The 12,764-nt window shown below is 39.5% G+C and overlaps 1 protein-coding gene across 9 annotated transcripts in view; it reads left to right on the top strand.

Moving 5' to 3' along the window:
* The window catches only part of ACYP2 (acylphosphatase 2), a 44,561-nt gene extending 34,010 nt beyond the window's left edge, over window positions 1-10,551 (top strand). For 5 of the 9 annotated variants that reach the window (XM_080587563.1, XM_080587561.1, XM_080587565.1 and 2 more), the window contains one exon: window positions 9,965-10,551. Coding sequence is in view for 4 of the 9 variants with exons in the window: in XM_080587561.1 (XP_080443687.1) it covers window positions 9,965-10,079 (115 nt within the window). In the remaining 5 variants the exon portion in view is untranslated. Of the gene's footprint in view, window positions 1-3,897; window positions 6,985-9,964 lie in introns of all 9 variants that reach the window. The other 4 variants (XR_013949445.1, XR_013949446.1, XR_013949447.1 and 1 more) reach the window with 1 other exon arrangement.
* The last annotated feature ends 2,213 nt before the right edge of the window (window positions 10,552-12,764 follow it).

Here is a 12,764-nt window from a genome sequence, read left to right as displayed (position 1 = left end):
AACAGATAAAGCTTATTTCACTGCCTTCACTGGAAGTGTCACTGTTGCATTGAGTAGAATTTTGCTTTTCTTATAGTTCTTGAAATCTGAATCTTTTTTTCTTTTTTTTTAAGTACTTTTTTTTTTAAAAAAAAAAGTACTTCTAAAGGGCAGATCCTAATGAGACAGCAGGAAGATGTCCAAAACAAATGGAAGCTTAGAAGCTTGGGGGAAAGACCAAGCCCATTACCTGTATGATGAACATTTACTAAATCTGCTGGTTTGGTTTTCTACGTGGTGCCTGAGAAGGTGATAGTTCAGGATTTCAAATCTGGCTTTATCTTTTAAGGTTTTATTTCTGGGAAAAAAAATAAAATAATAATTCTCCTAGTTGATTTATCTCTTTTGCAAATAATCAGGATGTTTTTTAAAGCAAATAGTTCAAGAACCAGATTTATTTAATAAAAAAATACTAAGTACTACAGCACATGAAACACTGAATTACAAAGAATATGAATTAGATTCTAATTGAATAAATATTAAAAACTTTGCTTAATTTTTTGAAACAAAAACATTGAACCAAAATGTGTTCATGCTTTGATAGCTTTTTTAAATAGCTTGGAGCTTTGATATTAAATGTGTTTATTTACACTGAATATATTCATAATGACAGTTTATAGATTGCAGGAATGGACTTAGCCATAGGCATGATTGCAGCACTGCTGCATCTCACATGAACATTTTTTTTTTTTTACAGAAACAATAAACAACACATGGAGGATTTTAATTTATAGTAACTAATCAATTGCAAAGGTGATTTTAATTATTAATTACAGGGGATATTATTTATACACCTAGCTTGTACACCGCTCTACACCACTACATTCTTTGTAAAACTACATTCTTTGTAAACATACTGTGCTGGGTTCACCTCAAGAACAGGTTCTGGTGTGCTGGAAACAACAAATAGCTCCTGTGGAATAAAGAATGCAATACCTATAATGTATCCTTATGTTAATCTCTTGCATCCTCCTTATTTTAGCTATGTTGATAATTCAGGATGCTGTGATTTTTTTGCAATTAAGTCCTGACAAAGCCCAAGCTTAAACTTCCACGCATAAAATTGAAGCAGATTGTTGGCTACCGTGGTCTACTTGGTGCTTTTTTGAACAGCTATGCTCTCAAATGGAGTATTGATTATTATAGTAAATTTTTGTTGGTTTACCTCATATGCTAAAATACCTACTATTTTATATCACAGTTGCTTTTAAAGTTTTTTGAGGCTGTGGGCTAAAAGATGGAGGTAACTACTTCCTTGAAAGTGTGCAACTTAAACTACACTACACAACTTAATTTAGTAAAGGTGGGGCGGGGAGGAGCTGAGCTAGCTGAATGTTTGTTAAGAATGTTTCAAAACACTAAGCTATAGAAAAATGGAAAATAAAATTCTGAGTTGTTACATACTTTCTGACAACAGGCATCCACTTCTATAGGAGTTAAAATATATGTTGCCGTTGTCTTTAAAATAAAGGTAGTTTGTAAGTCCCAGCATACATTCATCAGTTGATCTAATAGTAATAAAATGTATCTGAGATGCCAAAATAGCCAAAGTAAATATTTCAGCTTAAAATTGGTTTGGCTGAGATTTTTGTGACTGTGTGGGATGGGTTTTGTTTTCACTGCTAAAAAAAATGGGCAGGCAAACGTTTTGTGCATCTGAAAGCAATTGTACATGCACTTCAGCATGAGGAACAGCTGGACATCCGACTGCCTAATCTGTGCTCACGTGTGGATGCTTATATAAGGTACTTTGATAGAAACAGTCACTTGTGCATGTTCTGAAGTGAGCTGACCCATTATCTCCTGAAGGATTCAAAAAGTGGTATCTTGGGAAGGGGAAATGTGTTGCAGTAACTGCAACACTGGAAGTGTTAGATATTCTCACATGGACTTGCTTTGTGCTCTATAATGTGAAGCTTTAAAAACTGTGATACTTTCATTTTGAGATCTCCATTTTTTAAATAGTTAAAATAGTTCCAGTTAAAGCAGTTGGACAGTTTGCATCTTCTGAGTATCTTTTTGTAGCTATCTTGACTTTTGAGGGAAATAGCATGAATCCCAGTCATGCTTGAAGGAAATCACTGTGTTTTGGTCTGACATTATTTTTAGTTCTTGCATAATAACTTAATTGTATTTTCTGTGTAAATTGTATCTTCTCTGCAACTCTCAGAAGATCAGTAAGCATGGTAATGTGGGAGTTAATCTTCATGGTTTGTATGTCTGCCTCCCTTGCTGAACCCCATTACAAAAGAGCAGAAAAGCGTAGTCTTTGAAACTTAGGACTGCATGTGTTATCTGCACAATTTGCAGCCTCATTTGAATGCTTTTCTGGACTGTGGATGCATGTGGGTTTAATCTGAACTTGGACTGTATGTCTAACTGAGCTCTTTACTCTAAGGGCTCTCTTGTTTTTACCGAGCTGGATAACGAAATGGATTTTTAAGTGATACTGCTGATTTGGTCAGTGTGATGCTTAATTATGGGCTGCTAACAGGGTTGCTTTGAAATGCCTAAGGTTAGCATTTAATCAACTTTTTAAGTTAAAAAATTGATGATCAGAGGCAATGGTATTTTTATTTCTTGCTCAACTATAACACAGCTATTGGCTTTAAATACAACTTATGTGGACGGTGGATACTAACCAGTTATCAAGTGTCAGAGAACTAGCTTTTCTCAAGAAGCCTGAATTGGTATGCTAACAGCCAAGGTTCCTCATTTAAACTTCTTGTGGTCTTTCGTTTAATAGATGGGGTATAAGAAATCATTTTTGATTGCTTTCTGTGTGATAGAGTGGTGTTAGCCGAAATTGTACTTGGTTTGTGTTGTGAGCCAAACCTTACCCTGTAGGAGGCAGACCTATTACAAGGAAAAATAATAGGCCTTTCTGCTTCGTAGGGCTCTCTGGTACGTTTATTGCTTTGGGAATATAAGACATGAGTTTAACAGGATGTTCTCATTTGTCCTGTGCTTTCTATAGATCAGCATGACATGAAACCTATTTTGAGTTACTGAAATGGCTAACTTGGTTTTATTTTTCATTTCTTTACTCTTCTTCATTGGAACAAATGTCTGTGATATTGCATATCTTTTTCTGAGTTTTTTGAGAAGCCAAATGTGATTTTTCGACTTCTTTTCAATGAAGAGATATTCTGATAATTTTTATGAAAATGCACTTATGATTGCATGCCTGTAAATAACTAAATTATACTTCAAGTTTACAAAAATATTTAACAAGAAAATCCTCATCAGATCTCTTGTGTAGCACATAAGAAAATCTTCAGATTCGCTTTCATTTATTTGGGGGATCATTCTGCCTCTTTAAGATGTAGACATTTAATGTAGATCAGATATGAATAACAAAGTAAATTTCAGACTCATTTAGAGTGGAAAAGATGTTCAAGATCTTCAAATCTCAAATTTGAAATACAAAGGGTTGAATTCTGTGCTAGTGCAAGCTAGTAGTGATCATTTACATAAAAAGAAAATCTTCCCTGATAACACATACAGTATGCAACTAACATCAACATTCAAACCACTTTTCTCAGGTTAATGAATAGAAATGAGACACCAAAATATATGTATTTGAAACTTACTCAACATTGTCACACTTAATTCATACGTTTGATCTATCAGTTTCTGCTAATTTGTCCTTGCTGGTCATATTATTTTGAAGTAGTACCCTGAAGAAACTTGTACAATGTACTCTCTAGAGAAATGCTAGCCTTGAGTACAGCAGGGTTTGTCAGAAAAGGAAGAAATATAAACAAATTAATAACATTCATTTGTCAGCTGTGCTTATAAATACAAGTTCAAACACTAGTTTTGATTAAATATCTTTTTCTCCGCTTTCTAAAACAGCTGTGGACTTGACCCACTGGATATTTTAAGAACTGGCTGTTGTGATTCATGGAGCAGCTAGCAAGCAGGCAGAAGCAGCACAGTCTTCCCCACGCCTACAGGCTCAGTTCTGTTCTGGGGCACCACACCTACGCCTGAGCAGGTTGCTTGATTTCTGGCCCATGCATTGTTGGCCTATATCCTTAAACTGCTGGTGTTTTTCCTTGCTTCCTTTAACGCTCTGAAGTAACCTGCCTCTTGGCTTTGTTTTGTTGGTGGACTGTAGTGGGGTCGTCCTAATACAGGTGTTAAAATTTCTCTCCCTTTCGCTCTGCCTGGTTCTGCCTTTGCTAATTCCCCCTTCTTGCAGGTATGTATATGCAAAAGGTGTGGATGTACAACTAAGTGCACACCTTTGATCCTGACCTAGTGTGTGGACTGCTGCCCGCAGTATTTCTGGTGATTTATCAAGCTGTAAGCAAAAGAGTTTAAAAATCTCTTGCTGCCATTTCCCTGAGGGGAGTGCAGCAGTTTCCATGGCAGCAGAGGCCCCCTTTAGTACAGCTCCACAAGCAGCCGCATTTCAGGTCAGGCAGCTTCAGGTTTTACTCCAAGCTACAGCCTACATTCAAGAGTTATGAAAAAATAAAATAAATACAAGGAGCAGAGGAGGAAGGTTGGTAGGAGAAATTTGACTAAGTTTTGATTGAATCCTCTTGACTTTATCCTGCACGAAAATGTTTGCAAGTCTTCCCTGGATTCTCTTGGGGACCCTTTGCACATTCTCTGGCTTCAGAATGTTTTCTCTATTTTGTCCACCTTGACTGCTTTTGCTAAACTTAATGCTAAATGTGGTGTTTTTTTCTTAGGCCATACAATTCAAATAAAGTCAGACAGCAATGTTTTCAAACACTTGTTAAGGTTTTTGTTACTTTCCTGTTACTTTCTTTCACATGAACACTTAACTCTATAAATTGTTTCCACGTTTCTCTTTTACTGTTAGGGCCCTGCAACAGGAACAGAGGTGGACTGGTAGTGGAATGTCTCTGCAGTAACCTATGAGCTGTAACATGCCGCTACTATACAGGCTACAAGAAGCTTTATCTTTATGTGCATTTCAGGTGTATAAAACAAAAAGGCTTTAAGTAAAACCTTCCTAGTCCTTAAGATTGCAGAGAAAGCCATGGTTTCCAAGCCTAAAGTTCTTTGTAGATGGTGAAAAGCCAGACAGCAATGAAAAAATTGCATATTTCTGTTCTGCAGACACTTAAATATCAGGATTTAGGAAACCGTGACAGTACTGTTTCAGAATACAACAACATTTTGGAGGTATTTCATAAATATTTGTAATCCTAGTCTATACACTGTCTCAGATGTAAATACAGTCTTCAAAAAGCAACATTCTCTCAAATATTTTATCCCAAACAAAGGGAAATAAATTGTAAACACGTCAGTGCCTTTATTCTCTCCCCCTCTAAATACAGAACACGTTTCGCTTGTTCTACTGTGAGTAACGCTGGGTTTAAGACAAAGAGAAACAAATATATTCCTAAGCTGTGCCTGGCTCACCAATGTTGATGCCGTAGATCACTTTTCAGATCTGTTTTTAGCATTGTAGGCTGTAAAATGCTGTGGTCTCAGTTATATGTAAAAAGCTCAACTAGTTTATTCTAAATAAGTCCCCATAGAAGCATCCTATGTGTATTGATGATTTGATACAGCGTCTAGCAAAGGAAAAATGTCTTGTTTATTTACGTGCTTGTTTGGTACGCCCACACCTTCTCCAACACTTGATAGATTCTTTCCATGTAAATGAAACGGTACTTATGAAAGATGCTGTAATATTAGTTCTGGAGAAGTCATGGTTCTTTGAAGCAAATCAAAACCATGCTGTTGAAACAAATCATCCCCAAAATGTGTTTTGGCAAAAGTTTCTCACCTTATATGTGCCTTAGCCTCAGAGCTGGCCCACAGGAGTATCATTAGTACAAAGTGTGGTGGTCTTTTCAGGTGTGGAGACTAGGAATTTATATAATGCTGTCATACTTCTGTGAGTGGTGAGCAGCTGTTATTCCCTAAATGATCAGACATGGACCTGAACCAGAAGCCAGGTGGTAAAAAAGCACATATCCTTAAAAAGCGGCATAGCCAAACCCTTAAACCATTTCCTCTTGGGTCAGAACTCAAGTGTAAGGGTTCATAAGACACTGCTGATAATTCATCGCTTTCATTACTGCAAATTTTCTGTTTTACTTCCCCGTTGTACACGAGCAAAGGATGGCAAGGCTTCTTTCTTGTGCTGCATCCCGTCTCGTAGGGAGTGATGAGCTGTGTGCTCTGCCACTTCCCACACCTGCACCTACTGCATGACTTCATTTTTCTGTACCAAAGCAGGAAAGATTTTGTTTAGAGCATAGTGCAAACAAAACTATTTCAGAAAATGTTTGGTTTTATAGTCTAGATTCTGTTCTTTTAAGAAGTCTTTGGGAAATGCAAGTCAGTCTGCTGGCTGCAGTATTCAAAGTGTGGTGTTTTTTATGTCTGTGCTACTATGATCTTGTATGATGTAGGCAAAGCTCCTTAAATAATATTTCCAGAGAAATACCCGTGGGATCAGTGCCCTGGGCGAGGGGGCGCCTGATGGATGGAGCGTGTCTGAGCAGGCAGCGCCCCGCTGCCCAGCCACTGGCCTCACACTGTGCCCAGGGCTGGGTGAAAGGTGTGTGTGCGCTTTCACAAGCGTGTATGGCCGGGCACCCTGCAGAAACGGCCCTTCGGATGCTCTTTTCCAGCCATGCGTTGAAGGAACACGCCTGGTTGCCCCGGTAACAAGCCCGAGTCCCGCGGCAGGGCCTGCTTGAGTAGATAACGTCACGGTGCGCGGGGACCGGCGGGCCGGGCCGTGAGGCGAGGCGCGGGGCCGTGAGGCGGGGCGGGGCTGCTCGCGCAGCCCTTAGCCCGCCGCGGGAGGGGGGAGAGCGGGGCGCAGAACCTTCCAGAAGGCCCTGAGCGGGCCCCGGCGGCGGCACGCGTCTGAGTGAGCCAATCAGCGCTGGGCGCTCTCGAGTCGCCGTGAGGAGAAGGCCCGGCAGGGCAGGCTGTCTGGAGGTAGGTTCCTCGTCCGGCATCAGGCGGCTGCAGCAGAAATGTTCGCTTTAAGATAGCTATCGAAGGGTGAGCTGCGGGCTCGGCTCCTGCCAAACGGTTGAAAGGGGTGTCCCCGTCTGAGTTGGCCCGCCCCAGCTGGGGGAGGTGAGTTGTCCTACCTGCTCCCGAGGAGCATCGTGCAGCCACCATCAGGTAGGTGGCTGCTGTACGTGGTGAGGTACAGCTCCGAATGCCACAAGCTAGTTAATGTTTGGTAGGTGCTGGGTGGTCTGAAATTCATGGCGTGTGTGAGAGAACTAAGGCTGAGTGAAGTAGTAGGGGGCACAGAACGTTCTGTTTATTCGGGCCTACGGATACCAATGAAATTTAAAACAATTCCAAAGATATTTATCAGAGTTGCTGGAGATAATATTTTCTCATTTGTAGATAAATGAGAAATTAACTACAGTAACTGTGTACTAATTGTAGCAGATACAGGTTTCTTGCTTTGTCAGCTGGTACAAAAAAGTGCTTTATAGTGTTAAGTGTATGGTCCGTCTTGTGCAAATATGAGGAAAGATGAAGAACTGAGCCCCTACAGCCATGTAAATCTGAGGTAGGGAGCAGCTCTGTGGCTTTCTTCCCTACTTCCCGCATGAACTAAAGTTGCATAAATATGTCCTAAAAAGTTTTAGTGGAGATGAATTGTTTTATCTGGACTCTTACTGTTCTCACTTTAGTCTTCTCCATGTGAGACTGTGGAGCTGACAATAGAGCTTGCTCTGCATGGAGTTTGTGGTGTTACTTTCTACATGCAGTGGAACTTGAGAATTGGGAGCAGCCAGGCACTCAGTTGACCTTAAGTACAGTTGTGAACACTGGGCAAGGAAGATATTTCTAATTTTTGTCCAGGACAAGCTCACCTTAAAATGAGAAGGGGCGTGGCCATGGGGATTATGTTTTCCTGTGGGTGTTTCGCTAGCCTTCTAAAAATGGTGTATGCAGATTTTTGCTTCAAGTAATTTAGCATTTCAGATGTTTTTCTTTCTGATTTTAGGCCATCCAGCTACATTAGATTCTTATGCTGAATAGGGCCCCTTTCCAATTTCTCATGAGGGAATTTTGGGTCAGTTACTAGGCTTGTTTCCTTCTGTTGAGATACCTCTGGTCACCTTAGGACTCAAGCACCAAGTGCTATTCTCCTGGTTCACTCATGTATGTCTGTTCCCATGTTACACTCCTTACTGCAAAATTTCGTCTCAAATACACAAGAGGGAGTGTTCACAACATGAAGCAAAGAATGCAAGGTGTGTAGATGCATAAACATCTGACAGATGTTTCTTAATTTGAATTACTGGCATCATTTATAGACTAAATTAAAGGTTGTCACAGGAAATTCATTTTGAATGTGAGAAGTCAGTTTGTGGCTTGTGTCTTCCAGGGAGTCTTTACATATAGAGCCTCCTTTTTAGTGGTCAAATGGGAAGTGGGTTTAAAAGAGTGTTTTGTCTCTGCCAGGCTGTAATCCTTCGTGCTTACTGCTAGGGTTGTGTTTCAAGGTACGTGAATGCTAAGAAATACCTGCATTAAGTGTTAAGAGTGTGTATTTCTTCATAATCCAAGAACCTGTGCACAGAGTTTAAAGAATGAGATTAGTTGTGTAGGTGTTCAGTATAGGCTTGGTGCCATCCCTGCTAGTTCTAAGAATAATAAACCACTTGTTTCTTGTAGTCAGCTAAGGTATCTCAGGTCTTTTATACAATTTCTGACAATGCAACAAAAAAACATTCTTGTCAAATGCAGGGTCTTGAACAAGATACATTTTGATCTCTGTATTTTTATTTATTGGCTTAAGACAAGCAGCTTGAGTGCACAGTTCTAATAAAGATGCCTAAGTGCAAGAAGACTGCATTTTATAATCTTCTGTGCAATTTTGCAAGGGATGAATTAACTTTAAAACAACTTCAATGCTCTTCAAATGAGAATTTAAATGAATAATAGTAATATTTTAATTGCAGTTACATGCCTACAACAATTTATGTATCACTGAAGTTATAAAAAGTATTGTGTGGAAATACACTTAAGTGTTATACGCTAGAGTACTCTTTCTTCTCAGTTTTCAATACGACAGAAAATCCTCAAAGTGTGTTTTCATAAAGAAGCCTGTAAAGAAGCAGATGTCTGCAAATCAGTTGTTAGTGCACCTCCTGTTATCACCAGTGGCTTATTACTAATGTACAGAAGTTTAAATTGCTGCAGGATAGGAAGATGGCTAGTATTTAGTTAGGAGCAGCCATCATACTGTCAGCTCCTGGACTATTACCTCCTTGGAATTTGTGTTCAATACAGATTTTTTAGTGTGCTGTGGAAGAAAAAAGCAAGTGCCAAATTAATTTGATTGGATCATAATGCAAATGCATACAAAACTCACTGATTTTTTACAGGTGTTCGTTTCCCCCCATGTTTCTTAATTGTTTGGTATCTTTCATAATTTAATACTGCTTTTTGTACTGTAATTTTGGTTTGCTTGCTTTATTCTTTTGCTGGGCTTGAAAGCGTCATTTTTATTTCAATTTGTTTCTTGTTTTCGTCAGAACAGGATAAACTGGCTGCTTGAGTTTTTTCTTGGTACTTTTTAAATTGTGGACGGCTTTTAGGTCCTTGCTACAAGTGTAATACTCAATTTGCAAAGCTGATACGCCTATTTTAAAGCTATTAATATGTGCTTAAAAGGGGACGTTACATAAAAGTTTACCAGACAGAAAAAGGCTACAACAGACTTATTTAATGTTCTATAATATGTTTCGAAATGTTGACACTTAAATGCAAAATGAACTTAAATTAAAGGAGACTGGGAGGGGAAACAAGGTAACTAAACATTTGGCATAGTTTTCTTGTTAAAAGACTGTACTTACAGCTCTTAAAAGGGGAAGCATGATAGGAGTATAAACACCACATGTACAGTTGATTGCATGCTAACCGTCTCTTATTTTTCTTGCAGGAAATCCTGGCTGACTAAAGTTGGAAGCCCAAGTTCTCGTATAGACAGAACAAATTTTTCTAACGAAAAGGAGATTTCCAAGCTTGACTTCTCAGGATTTAGCACTAGATACTAATAGAAGAAAACATCACTAAGCACAAAACTGATGTTTCTGCTGCATGATATTTTCTGTGCATCCATAAAATGTCACGAGCACTTGGATGCTTTCTGTACTTGAAATAGATGACTGCTGTTCACATGAAGTAAGAATTCTTAGTTGCTCTATTAGGTGTTTCACAACATGATTGTCAATGCTTAATATCTAAAGTGTCAATATCTAGTTTATTGCATCTTGAAATCTATAAAAGTCGCTAAAAGTATCATTGATTATTTCTGTACAGAGATACTTGTTATTCCAACCATATGAAACCTAATCTTTACACTGTAAAGGATAAATAAATAATCACTATATTCTACAGTTCATAACCTCTCCAGAAATGCATAGCTTACAGAACTGGAACTCTTAGAGAGGTATTCTAACATCTCTGTATTATAGATCATATTACTTGTGATAATTTAAAATAAATGTGCATTGCTTCAAACAAAAATTGTTAACTGCCTGTGGTTTAAAATACTCTAAGGTGATGCAGGTACTTTTTGGAAGAAGATGATGAAGCGCATTGCCTCTCAACCGCTTCCTTGTCTGGCTAAAGCCTAAATCTCTACTGATGAAAAAGGATATTCCATTCTTTTTGCTGTATGATTTTATCGAAATTAACTGAAGATTTCAGTTATTGTCCTTACTGGATGAGTATTTGCTCATCCAGTGAGTTGAACTGGGTACAGTAGTGTGCACCCCCAGAAATCATACCAAGTACACAAATGGTCTTGAGCAAATTGAACCATGTGCTTGCAATAAATACTGGATAAGTCTCTGCAATATTGAGGTCTAACTCATGTAGTATTTTTTTCACAGGTATCAAGGAGTCTGTTAGGGTTGGAACTGACTTACACCTTCAATTCTAAAGTACTTCTGTGTCAGGATTAGTCAATGTAGGAGGACTTCTATAAAATCTCCAGTATACCCAAGCAGGCTCCTGTGTGATCTGGCAGTACTGTTCACCAGGTGGTGCAAACATGCGGCGATGGCGGCTCAAGCTGTAAGTCCCTGTGAGAAGTATATGGGACCCGAAGCTCAGTCACTGCTTACCTGGCCTTGGGTGGGCGCTGAGCAGGGGCCCAGCCCCCCCTGCTCTTCTCTGTGGCTCTGTCCTCAAAAGTACCCTTGCAAAGGGCACCTAAAACTAGATTTCTGCTGGCTGTTCTGCACCTCTTCAAAGGGTGGATAGTGTCAGTTTAGACAACATCCTCAAACGTGCAATTTTTATTTTTTAATTCAGAAAAGGACATTTTGTAACATAAGCATTGTACCCTTGCATATGTGCAGAGCAAAATGTGCATTAGAAAGTATATTTGTGATGACTACTAGATTTATTTTCACTGGTCCTTTGTGTATAAAGCAGTAAAGACTTCTTTCTAGAATTTGCAGAAGTTACTTGTAAATTGTTCTAGTTCAAACTGCATTTGACTTCTGTAATTATACAGAAGCATCCTTTGTTAAATTCATTGTGAATAACCCTTGTTCCACTCAAATGGTAAATGGCAAAGTTCAAGTGTAGTAGTAGTAGTAGTAGCTCAATAGAGGTTGCATCCTCTCTGAGAACTGTATCCTGTCAAACACAGTTCACATTTTCCTTGAAGCTACCTGGCATAAAATACACCCTCAAAGGCTTTTCCAGCCAAGTTGTTTTGCTCATGTTGTGAGAAACAATGACAGAGGAAGGCGGAAAATAAATGGGATGCTAGATAGACAGGAAGAAGAGACAAAGATGGAATTGTTCTGATATGTTTGCATGGGTAGAGCTGCGTGATAACAAGGGCTCAGTAACTGCACCCTTACTCCACTAGAAACGTGAGGCTTGGGAATAGGTATCCAGCCATTTAAAAAAAAAAGGCCAACTTTCTGGGGAATACGATCTGCTGGTTATAAACCTTCAGAAAGTTAAAAGATGAAAAATCTATGTAAATGTTTCACATGGAAAACCAAAACCAATATTTAAAGTGATAACAAGCACTGTACTGAAGCTTTTGAGTGCCTTTTTCAACCAAAGGAAGTCAGAAGTTACTACTAATAATATGGTATTTAAGTAAATACAATTCCTGTGATCTGCAGTTCTGGGCACCACAATACAAAAAGGATGTAAAACTGTTGGAGAGTGCCCAGAGGAGGGCTGCGAAGATGGTGAAGGGACTAAAAGGGAAGACGTATGAGGAGCGGCCGAGGTCACTTAGCCTGTTCAGCCTGGAAAAGAGGAGGCTGAGGGGAGACCTCATCGTCTTCTACAGCTTCCTCCTGAGGGGGAGCGGAGGGGCAGGTGCCGGTCTATTCTCCTTAGTCACCGGTGATAGGACCTGTGGGAATAGTGTCAAGCTGAGGCAGGGGAGGTTTAGGCTACACATCAGGAAGAGGTTCTTCACCGAGAGGGTGGACGCACACTGGAACAGGCTCCCCAGGGTAGTAGTCACTGCACCAAGCCTGTTGGAGTTTAAGAAGTGTTTGGACTGTGCACTTAGTCACATGGCCTAAAATTTTGGGTAGACCTGTGTGGTGCCAGGAGTTGGACTCGATGATCCTTATGGGTCCCTTCCAACTCGGGATATTCTATGATACTATGATTTCTATGATCTGTGGCCTGTATGCTGGAGGCTAGATCTTCTGTTGAGTCTTAGTGGCACAACAGGTTTTGTGTGTGGTAACACT

The sequence above is a fragment of the Anser brachyrhynchus genome, assembly GCF_964034855.1.
Source record: "Anser brachyrhynchus genome assembly, chromosome: 3".
Taxonomy (NCBI): domain Eukaryota; kingdom Metazoa; phylum Chordata; class Aves; order Anseriformes; family Anatidae; genus Anser; species Anser brachyrhynchus.
Note: the sequence above shows the minus strand (reverse complement) of the source record. Positions and strands in the feature narration are given on the sequence as shown.